This window comes from Staurois parvus, unplaced genomic scaffold, assembly GCF_062004578.1.
Source record: "Staurois parvus isolate SC_StPar_1 unplaced genomic scaffold, SC_StPar_1.0 ptg001051l, whole genome shotgun sequence".
In the NCBI taxonomy this organism is placed as follows: domain Eukaryota; kingdom Metazoa; phylum Chordata; class Amphibia; order Anura; family Ranidae; genus Staurois; species Staurois parvus.
The window spans coordinates 5325509-5351377 of NW_028318847.1; the positions used below are offsets into that span (position 1 = coordinate 5325509).

The 25869-nt window shown below is 39.1% G+C and overlaps 1 protein-coding gene across 2 annotated transcripts in view; it reads right to left on the bottom strand.

Annotated features, from left to right (window-relative positions):
* Positions 1 to 769: 769 nt before the first annotated feature.
* PGGHG (protein-glucosylgalactosylhydroxylysine glucosidase) overlaps positions 770 to 25869 on the bottom strand; it is a 42195-nt gene continuing 17095 nt past the window's right edge. Inside the window, exons 9-14 of one of the 2 annotated variants that reach the window (XM_089658102.1) lie at positions 20055 to 20191; positions 16436 to 16569; positions 12440 to 12535; positions 12086 to 12183; positions 5400 to 5611; positions 770 to 4697 (exon numbers count right to left, since the gene is read on the bottom strand). In XM_089658102.1, the coding sequence (XP_089514228.1) occupies positions 4636 to 4697; positions 5400 to 5611; positions 12086 to 12183; positions 12440 to 12535; positions 16436 to 16569; positions 20055 to 20191 (739 nt within the window). In that variant the 3' untranslated portion in view covers positions 770 to 4635. Of the gene's footprint in view, positions 4698 to 5399; positions 5612 to 8147; positions 8437 to 12085; positions 12184 to 12439; positions 12536 to 16435; positions 16570 to 20054; positions 20192 to 25869 lie in introns of those variants that run through there. The other variant, XM_089658103.1, reaches the window with a different exon arrangement.

The window sequence follows — 25869 nt, forward strand, 5'->3', positions numbered from 1 at the left end:
AACCTGCACAGGGAGAACATGCAAACTTCAGGCACATGGTGCCATAGTTTGGATTTGAACAAATAACCATAGTGTGGATAGGTAGAAGTGCTAACCACTAAGCTGCTGTTAACATTAAGTGGAACATATAGTAGTACCATGATTAAAGAATTAAGATACATATTTATGAGTAGATATTATAACAAAATTCAAATTAAAAATGGTTTGTCATATAATTGAGATAAAACTGTCATGGATTTGAAGGGGAACCCCATTGCCCAAAAAAAAAAGGTGTGGCTTCCCCCCCAAAATCACTCACATACCTTTATCTGAGCATACAGTCCTGCAAGCCAGGAAAGAGGGTGGAAGAGAGAGCACCCCCCGCCCCAACAAAATTAGTTCAGGTACTTATATGGCGCTGTCAATTTATACAGCATTTCACATATATATTGTACCTTCACATCAGGCCCTGCCTTCAAGGAGCTTACAATCTAAAGTCCCTAACTCATATTCATACATTAGGGACAATTTAGACAGGAGCCAAAGCAACTACCAGCATGTCTTTGAAGTGTGGGAGGAAACTCACACAGGAAAAACATGCAAAAGCCATGCTTTAGCTGGGATTTAAACCAGCAACCCTATTGCTGGTAGACAGAAGTGCTAACCACTAAGCTACGATGCTGACCATACTGTAGAGTATAAAGTGGTACCATTATTCAAGAATTAAGATTAAGTACAGTTGTGTTCAAAATAATAGCAGTGTGTTAAAAAAAAGTGAATAAAGCTCAAAATCCTTCCAATAGCTTTTATTTCCATACACACAAATGCATTGGGAACACTACACATTCTATTCTAAATCAAAACATGAAGAAAAATATATCAAATTTGTGTTGTTCCTCTAAAAAAAATTTAAGAAAAGTGAATATTAGACTGTTCAAAAAAATAGCAGTGTTTGTATTCTTCTTTACAAACTCAAACAGTCACTATATAAACTGAAAAATGTTTGAAGATTTTGCTTTCCTTTGAATCACTTAATGAATATTTAGTTGTATAACCACTGTTTCTGAGAACTGCTGTACATCTGTGTTGCATGGAGTCAACCAACTTCTGGCACCTGTGAACAGGTATTCCAGCGCAGGGTGATTGGACTACATTCCACAGTTCTCTATTTTTTGGTTTTGCCTCAGAAACTGCATTTTTGATGTCACCCAAGTTTTCTATTGGATTAAGATCCGGGGATTGGGTTGGTCACTCCATAACATCAATCTTGTTGGTCTGGAACCAAGATCTTGCACATTTACTGGTGTGTTTGGGGTCATTGTCTTGTTGGAACACCCATTTCAAGGGCATTTCCTCTTCAGCATAAGGCAGCATGACCTCTTCAAGTATTCTGATGTATTCAAACTGATCCATGATCCCTGGTATGTGATAAATAGGCCCAACACCGTAATATGAGAAACATCCCCATACATGATGCTTGCGTAACCATGCTTCACTGTCTTCACAGTGTACTGTGGCTTGAATTCAGTGTTTGGGGATCGTCTGACAAACTGTCTCCGGCCACTAGACCCAAAAAGAACAATCTTACTTTCATCAGTCCACAAAATGTTGCGCCATTTCTCTTTAGGCCAGTCAATGTGCTCTTTGGCAAATTGTAACCTCTTCAGCACATGTCTTTTTTTCAACAGTGGGACTTTGCGAGGGCTTCTTGCAGATAGCTTGGCTTCACATAGGCGTCTTCTAATTGTAACAGTACTCACAGGTAACTTTACACCTTCTTTGATCTTCCTGGAGCTGATTGTTGTATGTAGCAGAACTGGGGAGGGGTGAGCTGTTAGGGCCAGGGATTGGAAGTCTATGTCCCACCGAAACACACATTCATTTGTGCTTCCTGCTGCTCTACTGACCAGTACTGAAGCTGTGACTCAAACTGTGAAGTTCCACTTTGAGGCTTTGTCCCGTTCCCCATTAACGATTGGCACATTTAGGGAGCTGGAGCGGGGGGAAGGGGATACCCGAATTTTGTACAGGTACCCGCTTCCACTTCCGCTGCGATCGTCTAGGTGATCAGAAGCAGAAGTTGTCCTCCTACCCTCCCTCCTCATAATCTTCTGGGACACGTGACAGGTCCCAGAAGACTACAGGATCATTCACGAGGCGCAGCGCTACTCGTGCATGCACAGTAAGCACCCGGCTGTGAAGCCACAAGCTGTCACAGCCGAGTGCCCACACTTAAGATGCCCTCACCGGGGAGAGAGAACGGTCGGTGAAATCGGCTGCGGTGAGGATACTGCTAGATCAAAGGACAGGCGAGTGTCTGTTTTTAAAAAGTAAGCAGTTACAGTTTTTGTAGCAGCTAACTTTTATTCTTTTAACTTTGACTGGAGCTCCAGTTTAAATGTGGCTGGACTTTCAGTGTCAGCAAGCTCCCTTGGTGGCGCTGACATCTTCTAGATTTGGGATCTCCAGCCATGTTGATTGGCCAGGTCAGGTCAATACTACAGTTGAAGTGTATCTAAAGGGCAAACCATTTTCTTAGTTTATTTTATAGAGAATGGAAGACCAAGAGCTTATGTCCGTTTTATGCTATTTAAAAACAGTAATGGCCATTTAACTTTAGCATTTAGCTGTTAATCCTTTCCTGTAAAACTGCCATATAAATATGCCTTTGCCTGGGATTAAAGAAAGCCATTGTAAACCTAAACAAAAATGTGATAGAAGTTTACTAATCAAAGCACAGCACATGTGTAGTGTATAAACATGGTCTTTTGTTGTTTGAAAGAAAGATGTAGCATAAAATGATACATTTTTAACTATGCTATAAAAAATATCACTGGTCAGGGATATGTATGTAAAACATAGCACCCTTTCTGCAAAAAAAAACTAGAACTAAAGATGGAACTACAAACTGATATTTTAATAACATAATGAATCTGCAGCAACCTAGCTGCAATGGATATACATAAATATATACGTGTTCCTTCTCTTCTACCTTACATGATTAACAGATTTAAACATTACAAGAGTCAATTTACTGGAATGGATACATTTCAATATCTGCATCTACAGTACATACATTATATTGCCAAAGGTATTCGGACGCCCCTTCAAATCATAGGATTCGGGTGTGCCAATCACCTCCATGGCCATAGGTGTATAAAATCAAGCACCTAGCCCTGCAGACTGCTTCTGCAAACATTTGTGAAAGAAGAGCTCAGTGAATTCAAGTGTGGTACCGTGATAGGTTGCTACCTGTGCAATAAGTCCATCCGTGAAAGTTCCATACTACTAAATATTCCACAGTCAACTGTTAGTGGGATTATAACAAGGTGGAAGCAACTGGGAACAACAGCAACTCAGCAACAAAGTGGTAGGCCACATAAATTGACAGAGGGGGTCAGCGCATGCTAAGGAGCACAGTGCGCAGAAGTCACCCATTGTCTGCAGAGTCAATAGCTAAAGTCCTCCAAACTTCATGTGGCCTTCAGATTAGCACAACAACAGTGCGTAGAGAGATTCATGGAATGGGTTTCCATGGTCTAGCAGCTGCATCCAAGCCTTACATCACCAAGTGCAATGCAAACGTCAGGTGCAGTGGTGTAAAGCATGCCGCCACTGGACTTTAGAGCAGTGGAAATGTGTTCTCTGGAGCAAGGGCAGACTGACAACTCATGGGGCCCCCCGGGCAATAGTGGATCATATGGCCCCTGTGTCCTTGCCCAAACTCAAAAAAGCCTATGAAATAGGTACCAGGGGCATCTAATGGGGCCCCCTACTGACCCCGGGCCCTCGGGCAGTGCCCAAGTTTCCAAATGGTCAGTCCGCCCCTGCTCTGTAGTGAAGAATCATGCTTCTCTGTCTGGCAATCTGATGGATGTGTCTTGGTTTGGCGGCTGCCAGCAGAATGATACTTTCCTGAGTGCATTGTGCCAAGTGGAAAGTTTGGTGGAGGGGGATTATGGTGTGGGGTTGCTTTTCAGGGGTTGCGCTTGGCCCCCTAGTTCCAGTGAAGGGAACACTTAAGGTGTCCGCATACCAAGACATTTTGGACAATTTTATGCTCCCAACTTTGTGGGTACAGTTTTGGGATGGCCCCTTCCTGTTCCAACATGACTGTGTACCGGTGCACAAAGCAAGGTCCATAAAGGAATAGATGAGCGAGTTTGGGGTGGAGGAACTTGACTGGCCTGCACAGAGTCCTGACCTCAACCCGATAGAACACCTTTGTGATGAATTAGAGTGGGGACCACAAGCCAGGCCTTCTCATCCGACATCAGTGCCTGACCTCACAAATGCACTTCTGGAAAAATGGTCAAACATCCCCATAGACACTCTCTTAAACCTTGTGGACAGCCTTCCCAGGAGCTGTTATAGCTGCAAAGGGTGGGACAATATTGAACCCTACGGACTAAGACTGGGATGCCAAGAAAGTTCATGTGCGGGTAAAGGCAGGTGTCCCAATACTTTTGGCAATATAGTGTACATGTTCAGCTCTGTATTTATAGACAGATTGCCTCTGACACATTTGTATTGTGTTTAAACCCTGGAAAACCTTCTAATAAACGTCAGGCAAAAAGAAATTATTCAGTACCCTCTTCTCAAGGGCAAAACACCCAAAATCCTGCACACAGGGTACTTAATCCAGAAAATGTTGGGTCAAATAGAAGTACTCTTTGGGTGAATATGGGCTGCTTTCGTTGGAAAGGAAACTGGTTTCCCTGTGAAAAGAAATAAAATTCAATAATAATATAATTGGTAATGAACAATTATAAGGATATAATACTTATGCGCTGCTACAAATAAATGATAAGCTGCTGCAAGCACCTAAGTGTGTTCCCACATCAATAAAACTCCCCAAGAATAGTGCTGCGCTGCCCCCTGGTGACCCAAAAAATACACTAATAATAAATAAACACCCTCCTGAGCATCAAACCCAATGTGTAATAGAATAAATATGTGAAACAAATACATTCAATAGTAAATTAAAAGAAAAAAAAAAAAACGGTCTGAGCCACTAAATCCAAAGGATTTGTGAAACATGTATAAAAAATAAACCAAAATGAAGTAGCAATAAACACCTGGCCAACCTATAATAAACACCCGACTGAGCTGAAGAATAAAATGTAAAAACTAACAAAAACAGTAAAACATGTCAAACGTATATCAGAAATAAAACACAATCACAATAGCATAAAGTGTGAAAATCAACAAAAACAGTATTAAACAATTGATGACTTTCTTTATTTTACAGATTTATTCTATTACACATTGGCTTTGATGCTCAGGAGGGGAATTATGAACAATTATTAGCAAAACAAGGTGTATTGTTTTTATTTACATCATGGAAGTATTTTTTTTTAATTAACATCTAAATAATGAAAATCACAGTATATGACAACAGGAAAGGTGTACAAACTTACCAATATATAACGGTAAATCTGGTGTTAATTGGTCAAATGAGATAACCAGTGAGTTCTTTGGATTTCTGTCTGCTGATGTCAACTCCACAGTTGTATCCAATTTTGTAAAAGTAAAATTAAGTTTATTCCCAAGATAAGAAACCCCAGTAATCTGCAATTTAATGATTTCATCAGTGGCAACTGGGTCCAGGTCCAGGCTTTGTTTGTTGATTCTGAATGGAACATAAGCATCATTATAAAAAAAAAAAAAGAAAAAAAAACAACATACTGCTTGTTTGCCCTAACCACTGATTGTATCTGGGTAGCAATAGTCAGCTTATACTGAACAGTGTGTCAGGAACAGTTGTGTACTGGAATTGATAACCTTTTAGGAAGCTCCAAATAGAGGTTTACTATTATTTATATTATATTCCCACATGGAAGAAAAATATATTTGAAATATATTTAAAACATATTCTTCCCAAATACATTGCCATATATTTGAAATACTACAATTTTGGCCATATTCAATATATTTCAAAATATATTTCTATCTATCTATCTATATATATATATATATATATATCATGTTGAAATGCGTTTTTATTACAAAATATATGAAAAAATATTTTTTAAAATACATTTCAAATATACTGTATGTTTTTAAAAATACAAATCTACATTTTTGAAATGCATTTACAAATATATGTAACAATGTATGTTAAAATTACTTTTTTAGATGTTAACAAATCTGAAGAGCATATTTTAAAAAAATTAATTTTTAAACATATTTTTTTTTTAAATATATTCTTCAGTTTGTTTAACATATAAAAATTAATTTTAACATATTTTTACATATATTTGTAAATGCATTCCACAAATGTAGATTTATATTTTTAAAGACATACAGTATATTTGAAATGTATTTTTAAAATACCTTTTCATATATTTTGTAATAAAATGCATTTCAACATGCAGTATATATATATATATATATATATATATATATATATATATATATATATATATATATATATATATATTTATTTATTTATTTATTTAAATATATTGAATATGGCCAAAATTGTTGTATTTCAAATATATGGCAATATATTTGGGAAGAATATTTTTAAAATATATTTCAAATATATTTTCTTTCCATATGGGTTATTATTATATTAATAACTGTTGCATTGATTTTCAAGGACATATTTTATTTGGTATATTGTTTTTAAAATGTCATTTTTAAAACAAAAAAAGGTGTAAAAATATTTTTAATCTTTTTTTTTTTAAAGTGTAGCACTACCCCCTTAGGGGCCACTGGATTTGAATTGGGTCCCCCTCAGCTCTGCACAGCCAGGCAACACGCATTTTCCACACTTGTACACTTGGAGTCATTAAACAGTCCTTGAGCTTGGTTTTGTTGTTTTATTGGGGGTTAACAACTTGGATGGGATTTAGGGGTATATGGGATGCCTAAGGAACTGCGGAACTTCGGGACAACTTTATGGCAACTATGTACAAAGATGTAAATAGAAACTGTCTCTTCTAAAGAGCACTAACAGCTCTTTGGTGTACCTCCTCAGACCCCAGATGATTCCTCCTCTTCTCCCAGCTGCCTGAGGGTATCCCTGATGAAGGGGCCCAAGAACTTCCAATCAAACATTCCCAGATGAGAAGCTAGTTGGGTATTACATCTGACCACCTTCTCCCCTTGTTTGGCCCAGGGGGTGTAGGAGTACTCACACTGTCTTCTGTTAGCTTAGTGGGTTGGTGGCTGCCTTCAGGCCTTATGCTGGGCTGGATCCTTCCCTGCTGCACAGGCTGTCCTCCCCAGGAGATGCTGAGGCAGTGGAGATCCTCCTCTCCAGCACCCTGCCTGTAGGTAGGCTCTCCTCTCTGGGGCCCCCTCCTATGCTCCACACTCCAGCCTTCCTCACTCCATCTTCCACCCAACACTGCACACTGCACCCTATGCTCTGCCAAATTTAAGGATTGTCCGTGGTCACCATGCCCAGCTTCCTGCCAGGGGATTGGCCAGAGTCCCTCAAACATGCAGATCTGGGCCTCCTCCCCTCCTCCACTCATGTTCCAGAAAGTTCTCCAATTTCTCAAAGGTGGGAGGGCTCCAGAAGCCCTGATCTGTAGAACCTCCTATCCTGAGGTGAACTCCTGCCTCACTCACAGGCTGGCTCATCCCAAGCTGCTACTCAGCCACTATCTAAAAACCCAAATCTAGCTGGCTAAACCTGGAGGGCGTTACATAAGTTTATTGTTATTTTTAAAGACTATATTATTATCTTTAGAAACATTTTTTTCTGTGTGAACACCGGAATCTGGATTTGGAATTTCCAGATCGTTAGTAGATACTGCAGCTGTCAAGAGACAGCACAGTCTTGACAACTTGCAGGGTGTATCTTTACATGCTCCCAGCTTTCAACTGTGGGTGTAGAATACCTGTACCTTGGCAGAGGGCACCTTGCCTGGGACAACTGCTCTACAATTTGCTGAAACCAGCTGGTTAAAGAAATAAAGCTTGACCATGCATCACACCAGCCTGTAATTAGATAGTGAAAGAGCTGACGCTCACTGATGATATCATCTCTGTACTCTCTTCCCTGCCAGAATGCTGTCAATGCAGTTGCAACACAATCGAGTTGGGCTGGTCCACATTGCATTATCCTCTGCCAGGCTGAATCCTGATATTCAGAAGACTAGCAGGTACTAATATAAGGATGGAAAGAGGAAACACAGCGTCGCCACTCTAAGTGTAGATGTGCTTAAGACCAAAAGTTTATTAAGGATATAGTGTACGATTACATGTCAATAATAAGTCACTCCCGGCAGTGCAGGTCTGGAAGCTGGATACCGTGTGGTCCTCCTCATCTCGGCCATGCTGGTGGTGTCCAGGGATCCAGAAGTAGCAGAGAGACACAGGATGGCTGACAGCTGTGATGTCACCGGAACCATAAGAGTAACTGCGGCGTGCGTTCAGAGCATAAACGCTCCTTTCTCAGGCCATAGATCGGCCATCTTGAGTGTGGTTTATATAACCACTCTGTTATTTAAAGGGGTTTAAAATAACAGAGGGTCAAAAGGATACAGGTAAAAATAGAAATTATATATACAGGTACAAAAAATATACTATAGCAGATATAAATGTACAGTATATGAGACTAAAAGAGATCACTGGATGGATAAAGGAACTGTACACTAAGTATTATTGGATAATTATTAGGGATATATTATAGAATGTATAAATTATATAAATTAAAACATAATATATTATTGAAAAGGTCTGTAAATGCCTGCTGAAAGGCTTGCATAAATATAAAGATTAAGATGAACAAAGGTTATCATGATTATAAAGGGAGTAAATATACCTGGTATGATAGAAGGATCAAACCAAGAATATACAATGGAATGAGGTGTTACAAAAAAGTATTTACTTCATCAAGGCCCCCTGGGGCCACAGTATCAAGAGTGTGAATCCAAAAAGGTTTCCCTCATGCAGAGACGCTTATAATGCTCTGCTTGAGGGAGATCCTTAGATTCAATTACCTGCTATCTAAGGAAGGCGGAAGATTGAGAGTGAAATTCAGAGAAGTGTTTGGGGACACTAAGTTTGTCCTTACCATCATCAACTGAACGCCTGTGTTCCCCACATTTTTGTAGTAGGGTTCTGATTGTTTGACCAACATAAAGAAGTCCGCACAGACAAAGTAGACAGTAAATTGCAAACTCTGATGAAAAGTTGTAAAATTCATCTAGAGTGTAAGTTTTACCCTTGGTAGTGAATTGTTTCTGTCCATGCTGGACATATTTCCACGTGAGGCATTTTGGTTTTCAGCACTGGTACATGCCTTTAACCTCCCTAGCGGTCTGATTATGTCCATATTTCTGTGCTCAAAGCAGTACATTTATTGCATGGAAATATGTATTTTCTTTTTTGTAGGCCTTTAATTTTTAGGAATAACTCACTGAAATCTGTCCAAACAAGAGTCTAGTAAACATCCTCCAGGGTATGTTAAAATTTGAAACATGAAATCATAAATTATAATTTAGTAAATAATCATAAAAAATAATAATATAATAATAATAATTTTAATTCAATAATATAATCAAACCGAAAACACTGAAATTTGAAATATAGCGCCAAGTTCGCACATCACTGAGCAAAGTCGCAAAATCGTTTTCAGTGTCTGATGACGTATTTCCCCACGAATCATTATCACTCAATTCTGCAAGTAGTTCTGATTTACTATCGCTGTTCTCTAGCCGGTCTAAAACCGATTTTGACCTAAAGGGACGCTTTTTGGACGCCATGGACATTTCTCAGTTTCCAGGCAGAAAGAACAGTAAAAATGCAGGCAGGACAAAGCACTAGGGACAAAATGTATGTGAAATGGTTTGATACAGTAATGATTTACTATGAGATTTTAGTGAATTTAGTGAATGTCCCTTTTTGTCATTTTCAAATTTCCTGCCGTTCTGTCCCCGTACGTCCCAACGTCGCAGGGAACGGAACCCGGAAGACAGATGCCGGCATCCGCCGGAGGACATTACAGAGGACACTGCAGGGAGGACATCGCGGGAGCGCAGGACAAGGTAAACAAAGAATGGATCTCGGAGCATGGTAATCCCGAGTGTAGCTCGGGGTTACCGCTTGTGGTACTGAAACTTTACCCCGAGCTACACTCGGGAATACCACCATGGAGGTTAATAGCCAGGAACTTAGGTAAGGAGCATTTCAGAAGATTTTAAGTTGCTGGAGGCCATTTTGCTTTTAACATTTCCTGCCCTCCTATATGACAGCTTGGGTATACAATATAAACCACACTCAAGATGACCGATCTATGGCCTGAGCAAAGAGCGCATATGCTCCAAGCACGTGCTTCATTTACTCCTCCTGTTCCTGTGATGTCACAGCTGTCAGCCATCCTGTGTCTCTCTGCTACTCCTCATCCCTGGACACCGCCAGCATGGCCGGGATGAGGAGGACAGCATGGCATCCAGCTTCCAGACCTGCTGTGCTGGGAGTGAGTTATTATTGACATGTGATCTTACTCTATATGCTTGTGAGTTGTTTACCTTATTAAAACTTTTGGTTTTAAGCACATCTACACTTAGAGTGATGCCGCTGTGTTTCCTCTTTCCTTCTGTGCATTAGAGTTGCTCTTTGCTCTGACAGCTGGCTGCCATCTACTCCATACACTCTGGGATCAACATCCATCAGGAGAAGTTATTCACCTTTGGACTTCTACATATAAAGACTTGTTTGTACATACAGATGTTTTACTTCAATAGTCCACAACCTATCCCATTTATCCTTTTTATTTATTTATGACCATCTGTTGGGTTACATATCTGAATTGCCTTCTAACGCTTTCCACCTCTTCCCTTTTGTACCAATATAAGAATGTTACATAGTTACATAGTTCATCTGGCTGAAAAAAGACAAATGTTCATCCAGTTCAAGCATTAAAAAAAAAAAAGTTATAATCCTATACGCACAGTTGATCCAGAGGAAGGCAAAAAAAAACCCAGCAAAGCATGATGCAATTTGCTCCTGCAGGGAAAAAAAATCCTTCCTGATCCCACGAGAGGCAATGGGATATTCCCTGGATCAACTTTACCTATAAATGTTAGTATCCAGTTATATTCTGTGTATCTAACAAAGAATCCAGGCCTTTTTTGAAGCAATCCACTGAGCTGGCCAGAACCAAGTCTTGAGGGAGTCTATTCCACATTTTCACAGCTCTCACTGTGAAGAAACCTTTCCATGTTTGGAGATTAAATTTCTTTTCCTCCAGATGTAAAGAGTGCCCCCTTGTCCTCTGTGATGAACTCAGGGTGAATATATTCATAAATGCATTTACATATACAGTATTTTAATAAATACAAACTGCATTAAAGCGTAGTAAAGTCAACTGTTTAACGTTGCCCTATATTAAAGATTATAATAAGATTTACCTGTAGGCCCCTCCTAAATCCTAAACCATATAAAGCTCTTCTGTTGAGTAGTCTGAGATGTCAGCTCTAGCCAAGGACGTCACTTGTGCACATACAGTTAACTCTGCATTCACGGCACACTGCCTGTCCTGTGATAACAGAGAGAAGCCTGCCGTGATGGTGACTCCCGTGCACATGCGTGTCAGTGATGTCATCTCAGCTCAGCCATTTAAGTGGCCAGAGGGAAGACTGGGTGAAGATGGAAGCGCCAGGAGTGGTGACAGCTCCACGTTGGAGGGCTTTGTTTTATAGGTAAGTCTGTCATAATGTGCTAATATGCAGTGCATACTAAACACATTATGCCATCAACCACCTGAGGCCCATAAAAAAAAAAAGAGTTTAATATTGTACAATATTTGAGCTTTGATAGATACAGGGAGGAGAATCACTTGCTGGCTTCTTTTATACTTTAGGGACTTTTGCAGTGAAGTTTGTGCTTGAGCATGTTATTGTATATGAGATGCTATTTCTGATTCTTGTGATGTACTATCTTACTGTTGCAAAGGAAGTGGCTTGTAATGATTTTGCACTGCACTTAAATGTTTGAGTTCTGTAATTTTTCATCTCATTTAATCCATGAACCAGTAATATATAAAACACCAAAAGAGATCCTCATATTACCAGAACAGAAATGCATAATATATAGGAGGCTACAGGACCAAGGGGGCAGGATTATATTATTTGTTATTACAAACCTGAAACCTGTATAACCAAAAAGTATAGCTTGCAGAAATCCTCCCATTCCTGTAAGGAAATTAACAGCTCCAGACCCATCAGCACATTCTGTCCAAATCTAAAAACAATAAATGTGACACAAAGTCAACAAAAGACAAAACATAGTCCTGTGATTCTACACCAAAATCTGGGTAACTCAATAAAGGGGATTCAACGTAAAGTAGTGTTCTAGGTTAAGCATTCTGATTTCAGTTGAGGTCAGTGGGGCAGCATCCTAGACCAGGGTTAGTAATGTCATCATAGTAATGATAGGGATTCAATGAACCAAAGCTACTATTATGTTGCAGCATGACATTCACCCAACAATGTCTCACCTTAAATGGTTCTGTTATGTTTGCAAAGCATTTCTTTAATTGTCTCTGCGCAGCCTCAATCTGCTTTAATTCCATAAAACCAACTGAAAACATACTCTGAAAAAGAAAGTACATTATTATTTGAAATGTAGTACAGCTTAAATTGGTTATCAAAAATAAATAATGAAAAATTTGTAAACCGAAACGCGGTTTCCCATAGGAATGCATTAAAAAACAATTAATCCGTTCCGGAGGTCAGAAAAAAAGTTTTAAGTCTTTTATCTGTTCAAAATTCTTTATAAAGTGCACTTTAAAGGCATAAATACTGTACAGGGACTGATTAAAAATGAATTAGTAAATGCATTGAAAACCAATTAATCCATTCCGGAGGTCAGAAAAAAGTAAAATAAAGTCTTATCTGTTCAAAACTCTTTATTTAACCACTTCAATACCGGGCACTTTTACCCCCTTCCTACCCAGGCCAATTTTCAGGTTTCAGCGTTCTCACACTTTGAATGACAATTGCGCGGTCATGCAACACTGTACCCAAACTAAAATGTTATCATTTTGTTCAAACAACTAGAGCTTTCTTTTGGTAGTATTTAATCACCACTGGGGTTTTTATTTCTTGCTAAATTAACAAAAAAAGAGCAAAACATTTGAAAAAAAAAAACCACATTTCTTTGTTTCTGTTATATAAATTTGCAAATAAATAATTATTCTTTATAAATTTAGGCCAAGATGTATTCTGCTACATTTCTTTGGTGAAAATAACCCAAATCAGTATTTATTATTTAGTCTGTAGGAAAGTTATAGAGTTCACAAACTATGGGATATATCCAAAAATTGATCAATCCTGAAGTACTGACAGCCAATCTAATTTCTTGAGGCCCAAAAATGTCAGATATCCCCCAAATTACCCCTTTTTGCAAAGTAGACAGTCCGAGGTATTTCATAAGAGGCATGGCGAGTTTTTTTAAGCTATAATTTTTCGGAAAATAAAGAAATTAAAAAAATAATTTTCACAATTTTTTTTTTTACATACCGTCACCTGTGCAGTACAGTATTATTATATAACTGGTGTGGCGGTGATCAGGGACACTGACCGGTGACAGTACAAAAAAAAAAAAATTTCATAATTTTTTTTTATTTTATTCGTTTTTTTATAACTTTTTATTACATTTTTTTTTCTTTTTTTAAGATTTTTTCCATATTACACTATGACCAAAGTAGTATAATGTTACCATAGTAACATTGTACTACTTTAGGGAAGTGATCAGTATTTTTATTTATTTTTACACAATTTGACTGCTTAAAGCAAAGAATTTCTTTGCTATAAGCAAGCATTTAACTGAATGAAATTGATTCATTCAGGTTTTTTTGTTGTAATTAGCTGTGATTGGCCACAGCTAATCACATGGCACAGATGGGCTGTGATTGGCCCAGCCTGTGCATTTGACCACTGTGACCATTCACAGCTAGACACACTTGTATACAATGGGTGGCATGAAAAGAAGCCATCCAATGTATACAACTGTCATGTGACCTGCTGTGATTGGTACACAGATCTGTCATCGGCCGTGTCCGTGGTACACAGCCGGGGACAGATCTCGCTACAACGTGGCCCTGCGGGCAAGTGCAAAGCGTGATCCGGGAAGGACATCATATGACGCCGTACCAGAGGCTTGCTCGGCCATCATTTTATTATAGGCCAGGCGGGAAGTAGTTAAAGTCATAAATACTGTACAGGGACATGATTAAAAAAAAAATTGGAAAATGCATTGAAAACAAATTAATTCATTTCGGAGGTCAGAAAAAAGTAAAAAAAAGTCTTATCTGTTCAAAACACTTTATAAAGTGCACTTTAAAGGCATAGGGCCAGTGCTATAAACCTCCCAGGCACAAGGCATCCTGGGGAAACTTGCTTCATATTGCAAAACAAATTAGTAAACCGAGGCATTATTTTCAATGGATTTTCATTCTTAAACCGAAAATTACGTTAACCGAGGCTTTCGTAGAACCGAGGTACACCTGCATGGCACTCTATTGATCTCTAGTCACACAAAATAATAGATGTAATTTAAAGGACCATAGTTGCAAAAAAAAAATCTTGTATTCTAGCTGTATGTGAACAAAACATGTAATGTAAAACAAAAATAATCAAGTGCTGGGTGAATAGTAAAGTGAAAGTAGCTGCTGGCATATAAAGGCGAACCTCAAAGACTTACAAATCAAAAATGGTATATGTATAAAATATGCAGCGCTAATAAACCTACAGAAAGCAATCACATAAATCAAGGTATATATAACATATAAGGTGCTGAATCCCACTGGGGTGGGATTTCTAAAATGACTATTGTGATAAAGTCAATAAACTTGTTATGCAGAATATCCGTGACTCCTGTGATAGTGGAAATGGATATAGATTGCACTAACCAGATAGCGAAAACGCTTGCGCATGGAGTACATAAGACCTACTTCTGGTTCTCTGGATCTGGATCACTGCAGACGGTTGAGGTCATCAGCGCAGCAGCCACCAGATGTCATATATCCGGATATGGTAACCAGCCTCCTGAGATGCCGATAACAGCCACCAGGGGGATCATGTACAATGTCATGTGTCAGGTCAGCAGGAATCAGGAATCACCTTCAAAGAAGGGGCTCACAAACAAAAAAGAGCCCCAGAGAAAGCCTCCAATGGTGTAGTATTCTTTAATAGTTGAAATTAGAATATAAAAGATGGATCACACTTACATAAAAAACCAAGATGGCCGCCGGCCGTCCATAAAGGCCATGCGGTGTGTATACAGTGATTAGGGGCACCTAATCACTGTGTACACATGATCCCCCTGGTGGCTGTTATCGACATCTCTGGAGGCTGGTTACCATATCCGGATATATGACACCTGGTGGCTGCTGCGCTGATGACCTTAACCGTCTGCAGTGATCCAGATCCAGAGAACCAGGAGTAGGTCTTATATACTCCATGTGCAAGCGTTTTCGCTATCTGGTTAGTGCAATCTATATCCATTTCCACTATCACAGGAGTCACGGATATTCTGCATAATAAGTTTATTGACTTTACCACTGGAGTCACGGATATTCTACATAACAAGTTTATTGACTTTACCACTGGAGTCACGGATATTCTGCATAATAAGTTTACTGACTTTACCACTGGAGTCACGGATATTCTGCATAATAAGTTTACTGACTTTACCACTGGAGTCACGGATATTCTGCATAACAAGTTTATTGACTTTATCACAATAGTCATTTTATAAATCCCACCCCAGTGGGATTCAGCACCTTATATGTTATATAAACCTTGATTTATGTGATTGCTTTCTGTAGGTTATTAGTGCTGCATATTTTATACATATACCAAAACGTGTAATGTGATCATTACAGTATTTCAGTATTCCATATATATTTGTACACACACACACATTTAGGTTTTCATATTCATCTGCGTGCAGACCAAGCTGACCAGTAAATATAACAGTGACACTGGTTGGTAAATACCCTAACAATACTAAGCGTATTTACAACAGTCATCTTACTGTCATATGTTAGCCTTGATTCAAATGTATGCGTGTGCAATATATGTGCGTTGAGGTGTGTTGTCATTTATTTTAAATGCCACCCCAAAGCACACAGTAACAACAAATGTGCATATGCTATAGTGCAACACAAGACGCAGATGAGTGAAAAAAGAGCACTGGTATGTTATTTATTATATTGAGGGAATGATGACAAACAATGTCCTACACTGCCTTTACGCAGTGTGTGTTAACGCATGCAAAGGTATGAATGGGCCTTTATTGGCAGGGTTTAAATGTAGAGAAAAAAAATATAAGGCTTGTAAAGTAAATAAAAAGAAAGTTGTGTATTAAATACAAAGACTTTGTAATAATCTCATACAGTTATGAGAAACAAAATTGTTACCTACAATCATTAAAGCAAAGATCAGTGTAGAAGTTCATAAAGTCACCAGTGTAAAACAAATTCTTTTACCCATGTCATAGCAGGGCCATCATGGTCTGTTACTAACTCATAAATTAAAAGGTCATTTCTGCGTTGTTCAGGAGTCATTTGAAACATCAGAGGGTAACCAAGCAAAACCACATCTGCCTGTTTCACCTTCTCACCTGTAAAAGCAAATGCACATGATATAAAAATACTGCATTATAAAAAATATGTTAAAGTGTATTTGCACCTTTACATAATATTCCTTTAAAGCCCGCCACCCATCTAGTTGAGTTCATGACCATATAAGCAGGTAACTAGATGTTTATTTATTGACTCAGACAATACAACATAACTAATTATTTATGTATAATTGATATAAAGTTTATATTTAGAGACATCTGCACTTCTAGTTATGAAGAAGCGGATTGTGTTATCTGTGAAAAGCATTGAAACATCTCTACTCCCTTGCCACATTAGCAATAAAATTATAAAAAATGTGTTGTATGTATGAGGAATCAAATGTTCAAATACATAAATGGCTATTGGTGCTGGAGGAGGAAACCTGCACAACTGGGACAACACATTGAAATATTTGTCAGCAACAGAGTTTAAAATGTTTTTATGTGATGTTAATAAAAGTATATTGTGTTTTTGCTTTCTCTTTTTTCTTTAGAAGCAGATTTTTTTTTGTTACCCCTATGTATTTTATATACTGTATATAAAGTTATGCATACACCTCCACTGTTTTATGTATTGACTAAGTGCCTTGAACTTTTTCTTTACTTTTGTAAACTTGAAAAACTTTAATGAAAACAATTTAAAAAAAGGATATTTTTTAAAATAATATTTTGTATACTACAATTGATCTGGTACCTCTTATCAACAGCCCAATTGCCATTTAAATTGCAGGGCTAGCCTGTGACTTTCAGAAACTTGGTTTGTAATGGGGCTCTTTCCAGATTAAAGCTGTCCATAGGCAGATCGAAATTTCAATCAGCGTGTGGTAGTCCCTTTTCAACAGAAGTCAATTGTTTGATCAACGTTTGTTGAGCAGACAAGTTGGAAAACATTTGTCGTTGAGCGGCTGCAGCTGCCAACTGATGCATTTTGACAACAGTGAGTCCCACAGTCAGAATACAATGTCTAGGTGGGGGGAGGGGATCCTTGCAGTCACCTCGCTTGTGTGCATAGAGGAATCTATTTGTTTTTCCATTCAGCCCACTTGCTAAACAAAAAAAACACTACCTGTCTATGGCTAGCTTTTGTTCTGGCTAAATTAGCTGCTGCTAAGTCGGCCATAGATGGATTGAATGTCGGAAGGGTTCAGCAGGGGACAGCTGAGATTCAATCCACCTATGGACAGGCTAGTTGTACCCAATTTGATCCATCGATTGACTTTGGTACAACTAGGCTGTCAAATTTTTTACATGAGATTACTGCCTGTACCTATAGTCACTAGCAGTAATCATTGTGTTCTGCCAGCCAGAAAGGCTACCACTGGCAGAACACAATAGTTGACTGTATTGATGGGGGAATCAAGCGATGTTCCACAGGTGGAAGGAAAGAAAATCACATAATCTATGGGCTGTTTTACTCTCAAGTTATAAAAACACAGTTTTCGACCCTTTTGAAGCAGTGGGTAACACCCTGAAAACTGGGGGATCAGCCTGCTGCTTGCACCATTGGTGCTTCCAGCCTAGGCTCATATAGTCCCTCTTTTGGCAGCAAAGTTGTTCACTTCGCACCCACTTTTCCATTTTCTACAGGAAGACTGGAAGCACCCTGGTAAATTGTTTACTTCCCCTAAGTGCTTGTTAGCCACTTGGTGCAGATTCTGTTGAGAAGTGGTCTGTTCCTTCTGCGGATTTGGCCATTCCTTTCCTTAACAATGTGACCTTTTCTAGAGGAAGGATACACCTGCTTTTAAAGACCCAACCAGTAAGTAGTTGGAAACCTTTCCTAGAACTCTCTTATCTTTGGCAGGTACTGCCTTGCACCCAATTCTGGCTGTGATTTTGCTTTCTCAAACTATGTCTGACTGGGCAAAATTCCTAAAACAGGATCTAACCACCACTGTCATTGGCCCTTTCATTGTGGAACATGTGGAACAGATGGCTTTGGCATTGAATTTCAGCTTTGATTGCTTACTGGAAACCTTCTTCTTCGCATTAAGCTGGCCATACACTAGTCGATTTTCTAATGAACATCAGTACAAATATAAACATGAAAATTTGTAAGGAAATTCTCAGTACATTTGATGACTTGACAAATGTCATTCAAATGTACTTTAAAATTTAATTTTCTTTTACCATTCAATTTTGGAACAATTGGGCTTTACCGAACAAAAAACACATTCACTGTTAGAAATTTGTTCAAAAACACTTTCTATCCTGCTCCTTCAAGTTTTTCTTATTACTGTGGTCGAAAACAAACAACGATTTTACCCTACTAATTGTTAGACAATGGAACAAACAATCTAAAAATGAAACATTTCTAACAAACTTGTACTAGTGTATGGCCAGTGTTAATTTTCTATCAGTGTTTCTGTATATGGAACTTTGGCTAAAGTGCTGGACTGTGGAGCTATTTTGTAAGAAGTGTTTCACTTGCAATAAATGCTTAGTGGCCCCTGCTCAGGCTAATAAGGTCTGATTAATTGGATGCCACGGACTACTGAGGGTGCAGGCTGCGGTAAAGTTCATCCAACCCAAAAGCACACTGTAGAAATAGGGAGAGATAGCCACCACACACCTCACCCGGCCTGAGTGGTCTTCCATGATTAAGACCAAGAGGTGGGGCAAAACATGTTGGGAGCATGGCTTAGATGAATCGAGCTGAGGCTGCTTTTACCTGCTAACAACTTGGGCAGGGCGAGGTGTGCAGCGGACAGGTTATCTCTTCCTATTTCTACAAGGTGTTTGGCTTGCATGTAGTTTGAGAGCCTCTTTGGATGAACCCTAAGTGTTATCAAGGATGGTACTGGGTGTAAAAGCACCCATCTTCTTCAGTGGAAGACGCCTAAGGCTTCATGCACGCTGCATGTTTTTTTCTCCTTCAGGAGTTTAGCAGCAGAAAATTTGCAGTGAACAGCCACATTTTTAATGCACATTCATGTGCGTTATTACGCATTCCTGCGCCCGGGTTTAACACATTGGCCAGGATTTCTGTCTAAAAGAATGCATTAATGGTGGAATGCGGGAATGCACCTAGTTAACTCACGCATTTCTTTATGCGCAAAAGCTCCTTTCCTGGATGCACAAGTGATTATTTTTCTACCTCTAAACTCTCCTGCCACTAAACTCCTGAAAACGCTTATAGTGTGCATAGATACATAGGCTAACATGGAGGGGAGTTTACAGGCAGAGAAAAAAAAGCTCAAAGAGCTGTAGAAGCAGCTTTTTTGAGCCGCAGTGTGCATGAAGCCTAAGGGGCCGACTGCAAGCTCGTCTACCTCTCTGGCTGTGAAAAATGAATGTCCCTTTAATTTCTTCAGTTTTTCAACTTCAACATCAGGACCCCTCAAGCATTGCTTGAATAACAACAGTCATTTATCTGTAAAACATATTTCTTTTTCTTCCCTGTAAATTTTGTGCACAGGTACACAAACTACATTCATATGGCTGTTCATGCTTTGCCATGGTGTATTTTATACAGCATCAATTACCTACAAAATATTTGTCATATTCAGGGTGGTAGTTGATTTCTTTATCAAAAGGCAGTTTGAGTTTATTTGCCACATCCTTCCATGTTTCTGGGACCTGATATTGTAATTCATTAGCAAGTTCTATGGAAAAGTTTAAACTGTCAAAGGAAACAAAGACATTTAAATCAGTTATGGTAAGCATTAAAATATTTTTTATATTTGTTTTTACCCTCTAACACCTATTTTTGCTGGAAAACCCTATCTGTATAAACACTTGCCAACAGAGATCTAACTGTCTAAGATGCAGAAAAGTTCAAACCTCCAATGTTCCTGTGTTGCTTCTATTTTGTACCTGCATGTCACTGCAGGAAGGTCTGAGCAATACGCATCTGTTAACAAAGCTACAAAGGATTTAGTGGATGTGTTCAGAATCCACTGCGTTATCATGGAAAAAACCTCAACTGACTAACAAGAGAGAAATAGAAAGACATCAATATAAATCATGACATAAAGTGCAACTTTACCCATAACAACTTGGCAAAAAAAAAATAATGTTTTTTAGCAAAAAACATTCATTCCACATTAATAATTATATATAACAAAACCACACCTAACCTACAGTGAAAAAAACTCTTCAGACCCAAAGCACCAATACCTCCACCCTGGAGGCCACAGATATAAGTAAAGGCAATGTTGGTCACTCTAAATATAACAAAATACCCAATATCCAACTAAAAACGAAATTATAAAGTCCTTCCAAAGTTCTCTATATACCCTGATGGAGTCTTCTTTACGTCCACCAGTTCTTAGTGATCCTTCCATTTCCAGTACTCCTCAAAGCAAATGCTTTGAGGAGTATTGGAAATTCAAGGATCACTAAGAACTGGTGGACGTAAAGAAGACTCCATCAGGGTATATGGAGAAATTTATAATTAAATTTTTAGTTGGACATTGGGTATTTTGTTATATTTAGAGTGACCAACATTGCCTTTACTTATACACATTAATAATTACGCTACTAAAATTAGTGTATGCTGTAAATTACCTCCAGCATTGCTCCAGTTTCCTCTTGCTGGAGGCTGCCATTTTGCTGAAGCACCTGAACAGCAGTAAACCATAAAGTGGAACTAAACCCATTGATTTAACAGTTTCAAAAACAGTTACATTCCTGGAATGCTGGGATTGCTAACTGTCATATTTGCTTGTGTCCTCAACCAAACTATCAAACCATCATATGTCTGGTGTCATAACTGTTCACATGTGCAGCACCATGGCAGTTGCAGATCAAACAGAAGCAGCTTCTTTGGCTGTAAAGGATAGGAGGGTTTAATTCTGCTTTAAAGCTGCCAACAGATCGGCCTCTACAGACTTGGCAATGCCTAAAATTAGAGAGCAACTTAGCATGTGCAGAGCAGAGTGAAACAGTGTATTACTGGGTTTTTAACATTATAGACACTTATTTTTAATAGCTATGCCTGCAAAAGGAGCCAGCCTGAAGTCATCTAGCAGGACTTTATATTCTGACTAAAGTTCTACTATAATTGCCGCATTTAAATTATGAGATACTAGTGTACCCACTTGGCATATTTAAAATTGTTCCCTTTTGCACAGTTTGCATTCTACTGTTGGAATCCGAGCCAAACTCCAGCCTCACCTCTTTCTGTCCCATTTACTTCTGCATCTGCTGTTTGTTCAAAAGCTGTGCTGCTCCCTCTTCCCTCCTAACTGTGTGACTCCCAGACTCCTGCAAGATCCAATGACCGCTCCAGCCATGCCCCCTGGACTGAAGGGACTGGAAATTACTGTCACTGCATCCTATATGGTGCACACAACTACCTTGGAGCCAGTTTCATCTGGATAAGAAAGGGTTAGCTGCGGAGCCCAAACTTTCCTATGCACATGTGGCTGTGACTTACATATATAATGTTTAATCATGAGCATACAATACTAATACTAAAGGTGTACTTATAATATTGAGCTTAAATGACACCAGATTTTTTCTTTTTTAATTGCCATGGGGACACTATTCAAATAATATTTATGTTTTAACTATTAAGGTGTCATAGACGGATTGAAATTCGGACAGTTTACTTAGGATCGGCCGAATTTTGATCTGTATGTGTCCCCCCACTCAACAAAAGTTGAATTAACACAGTGGAATTAATGCAATGGAAAAAACCTTTGTTGATCAGTGGCTGCAGCTGCTGATCAGGCAATTCTGACAGCAACAGGAGCTGCTGTCAGAATACAATGTCCCTAGGGTGGGGGGCTGGGGATTTCCACCATCCACCTCATTTGTGTGGATGGAGGAATCTGTTTTTTTTTTTTTTCAGCCTTATGCCCAACTTTACTCAAACTTTCCTAGAAATTCTGCTAACTATGACTACTACTACCACTTACACCTAACTAAAACATGCCTTTGAAGGAGTTTTTTTTTTTTTTTTTGCAAAACACAATACAAATGTGCAAACATATGCTGATTTCATGCAGCTTTGTGAATCATGCATAACTGGTGCTATACAACCCTGCGGCTAAAAATGCCGCAGACATTTTTTACATGTGACTTGTTTAAATATAAGCTGTTCTATATCCATTTATAATTTATTAAGAGTATGTTGGTGCCCTCTAGTGGAAGTATTTTACATAAGATGTTTAAATTTTGGCTTGTTTTTTTTACGTTAAATATTATTAGGAATTAATAGAGTCTAAGTTAGTTTCTTTTGAATTCCTGAATGATGAGGATATAGGATCTTTTAATCTGTACATTTGTTTATAATGTCCAGGAATAATCTAACCACCCTCAGGCATGTGACTCCTTAGACCACTCTATTGACAATAGGCAATAAGGCCTCGTGCACATTGGGGCTCTTCAAAAACATGCCTAAGCCGTATCTTTGCAAGCATGTTTAGGCGCATTTGGGCGCATAATGTGCTTGGGTGTTTATTAATTTAATTGGCCAGAATATTAATTTATTCTGCCCATTAAAATGAAAAAAAAAAAAGCTCAAGAGCTACACGTGCCTAGCGCTGAAGAATGTTGAGACACGTTTACACGCTTTTACTCATGTTAAGGCGCATCAGATGTTTTTTGTTCCTTTTTTTCAGCCTCTAAACTCCTATAAATACATATGTACAACAGGCAATTTTAAGCTCAAGTGTGCATGAGGCCTAGGTCAGGGAAGCAAAGGTGATGGCATACATGTATCACAGAAACTATATCATGTCTGCTTTTCTAAGCTGCCTGTTATGTGCACATCCTTGAATCCATTAGCCACCAGCCATGTGAAGAGACTGTTATCTCATGTCTATGAATAACTTGGAGGAAACCTATCAGTTTAAAACAGGGATGCTGCAAATATCTTCGAAGGAGCATGCTGCAGGCTGTTATCTTTAGCTTTGCTTCTTTCAGGGAGTCTCTGACCAGAAACAAAGATCAGTTGTCTGAGATGGGAAGGCCTGGGAAAAACATAATGGAAACATTTTTTTCCAAAGCGCCATTTTTGTTTTTTTTTCATAAAAATTGGGGGGGGAAAAGAAATGGATTATGTTCTTTTAAAATGATAAAGAATATATATATGACATGGTTTCAAACTATAGAACATGACCACCTTAATGAAAGATTCTGAGACTTTTAGATATAAAGTCCTTTCAGCTGAAGACAAGCAAATTCTGGAATTCAAATCAAGTAACACCGTACTTCTCATAGCAGTCCTCAGACAAGAGAAATCTGCATTTCTGCTACTAGGGGGCCCTGCAGGGGAAAGGCTCCAGTTTAGTTTGCTTGTGCATCTTGTACCTCCTATAGTATGGTGATTGTTGGAATACAGTAGATGTTTCGGTCCTCCTCTCAGGCCTTGATTGACAGGTAAGAGGGTAAATTTGACAAGTTAGTTCATCTAATTTACTTTGTGTATCCAACAAAGTAGATGTATGACATTAATATGAAGCAACCTTCTGCTCATCTAAACTTTACTTAGTTTATGACCTGAACAAAGCTCCATGTTCCAGATGATGTTCCTTTCCATAAAACAAGCTCCTATCACATATGCAGTTGCCTTAGTTTTTCAGCCCAGTGTGTCTCTCCTGGAGCTGACATGCAAACACACTCCTCAGCTCAGCTTGGACCAGCTGTACCTATAAACCTGAACCTGTCAAGTTAAAGCCAAAACATGGTCCATGGGATTAGCAATTCACCCAAATTTCGTAGGGATTCCTATTGAAACCAGATCCAGTGCATGTTTTTGAAACAACATGAGGTAAAGCTCTAGATTTCTTCGCTCTAGGAACTTAATGAATATTTTAGAAAATGTGGAGCTAAATACATCTTATAACACTATTTTGGACAACATCACAGGTTTTCCAGACGCCATGTTACAGAGGATACAACCTGCCATCTCTCTCTCTCTCTTACATTTCGGCTCAACCATATTGGTTATATACTGTCTAGCCTCTGTACAATATGTATAGCTATTTTCTGTGAAATACAGTAATAAACTCTAATCTTTATTTCAGCATATCTGCCTTGCCTCCCACTCTTACATTGTGACCTGGCCAAGGTGGCTACATACTGTCCAGCCACTGTACAATATGAGTGGCTATTGTTTCTTAAATAATATAATTAATTTTTAATTCAATGTACAACCTGCCCCATCTCTCCCTGTTATATTGTGGCATAAAGAACCCACTTACATACTGTCCAGACACTGAACAATATACACTGCTCAAAAACATTAAAGGAACACTTTGAAAACACATCAGATCTCAATGTGGAAAATATCATGCTGAATATCTATACTGATATGGACTGGGTAATGTGTTAGGAACGTAAGAATGCCCCATCATTTAATGGAAATTAAAATTATCAACCGACAGAGGACTGAATTCAAAGACACCTGGAAAATCAAAGTTAAAATATGATACAGCAGGCTAGTGCATTTTGCTGAAATTTCATTGCACCAACTCAAAATGGTGCTCAGTAGTTTGTATGGCCCCCACATGCTTGTGTGCATGCCTGACAATGTCGGGACATGCTCCTAATGAGATGACAGATGGTGTCCTGGAGTATTTTCTCCCAGATCTGGACCAGGGCATCACTGGACAATCACTGGCTCCTGGACAGTCTGAGGTTCAACCTGGCGGTGCCGGATGGACCGAAACATGACATCCCAGAGGTGTTCTATTGGATTTAGGTCAGGCGAGCGTGGGGGCCATTCAATGGTATCAATTCCTTCATCCTCCAGGAACTGCCTGCATACTCTAGCCACATGAGGCCGTGGTATTGTCGTGCACAAGGAGGAACCCAGGACCCACTGCACCAGCGTAGGGTCTGACAATGGGTCTACGGATTTCATCCAGATACCTAATGCCAGTGAGGGTGCCATTGTTTAGCCTGTAGAGGTCTGTGCATCCCTCCATGGATATGCCTCCCCAGACCATCACCAACCCATCACCAAAACAGTCATGCTGAACGATATTACAGGCAACATAATGTTCTCCACGACTTCTCCAGACCCTCGCATGTCTTATCACATGTGCTCAGGATGAACTTGCTCTCATCTGTGAAAAGCACAGGACGCCAGTGGTGTACCTGCCAATTCTGGTGTTCAATGGCAAATGCCAATTGAGCTTTATGGTGCTGGACAGTGAGCACAGGGCCCACTAGAGGATGTCGGGTCCTCAGGCCACCCTCATGAAGTCTGTTTCTGATTGTTTGGTCAGAGACATTCACACCAGTAGCCTGCTGGAGGTCATTTTGTAGGGCTCTGGCAGTGCTCATCCTGTTCCTCCTTGCACAAAGGAGCAGACACCGGTCCTGCTGATGGGTTAAGGACCTTCT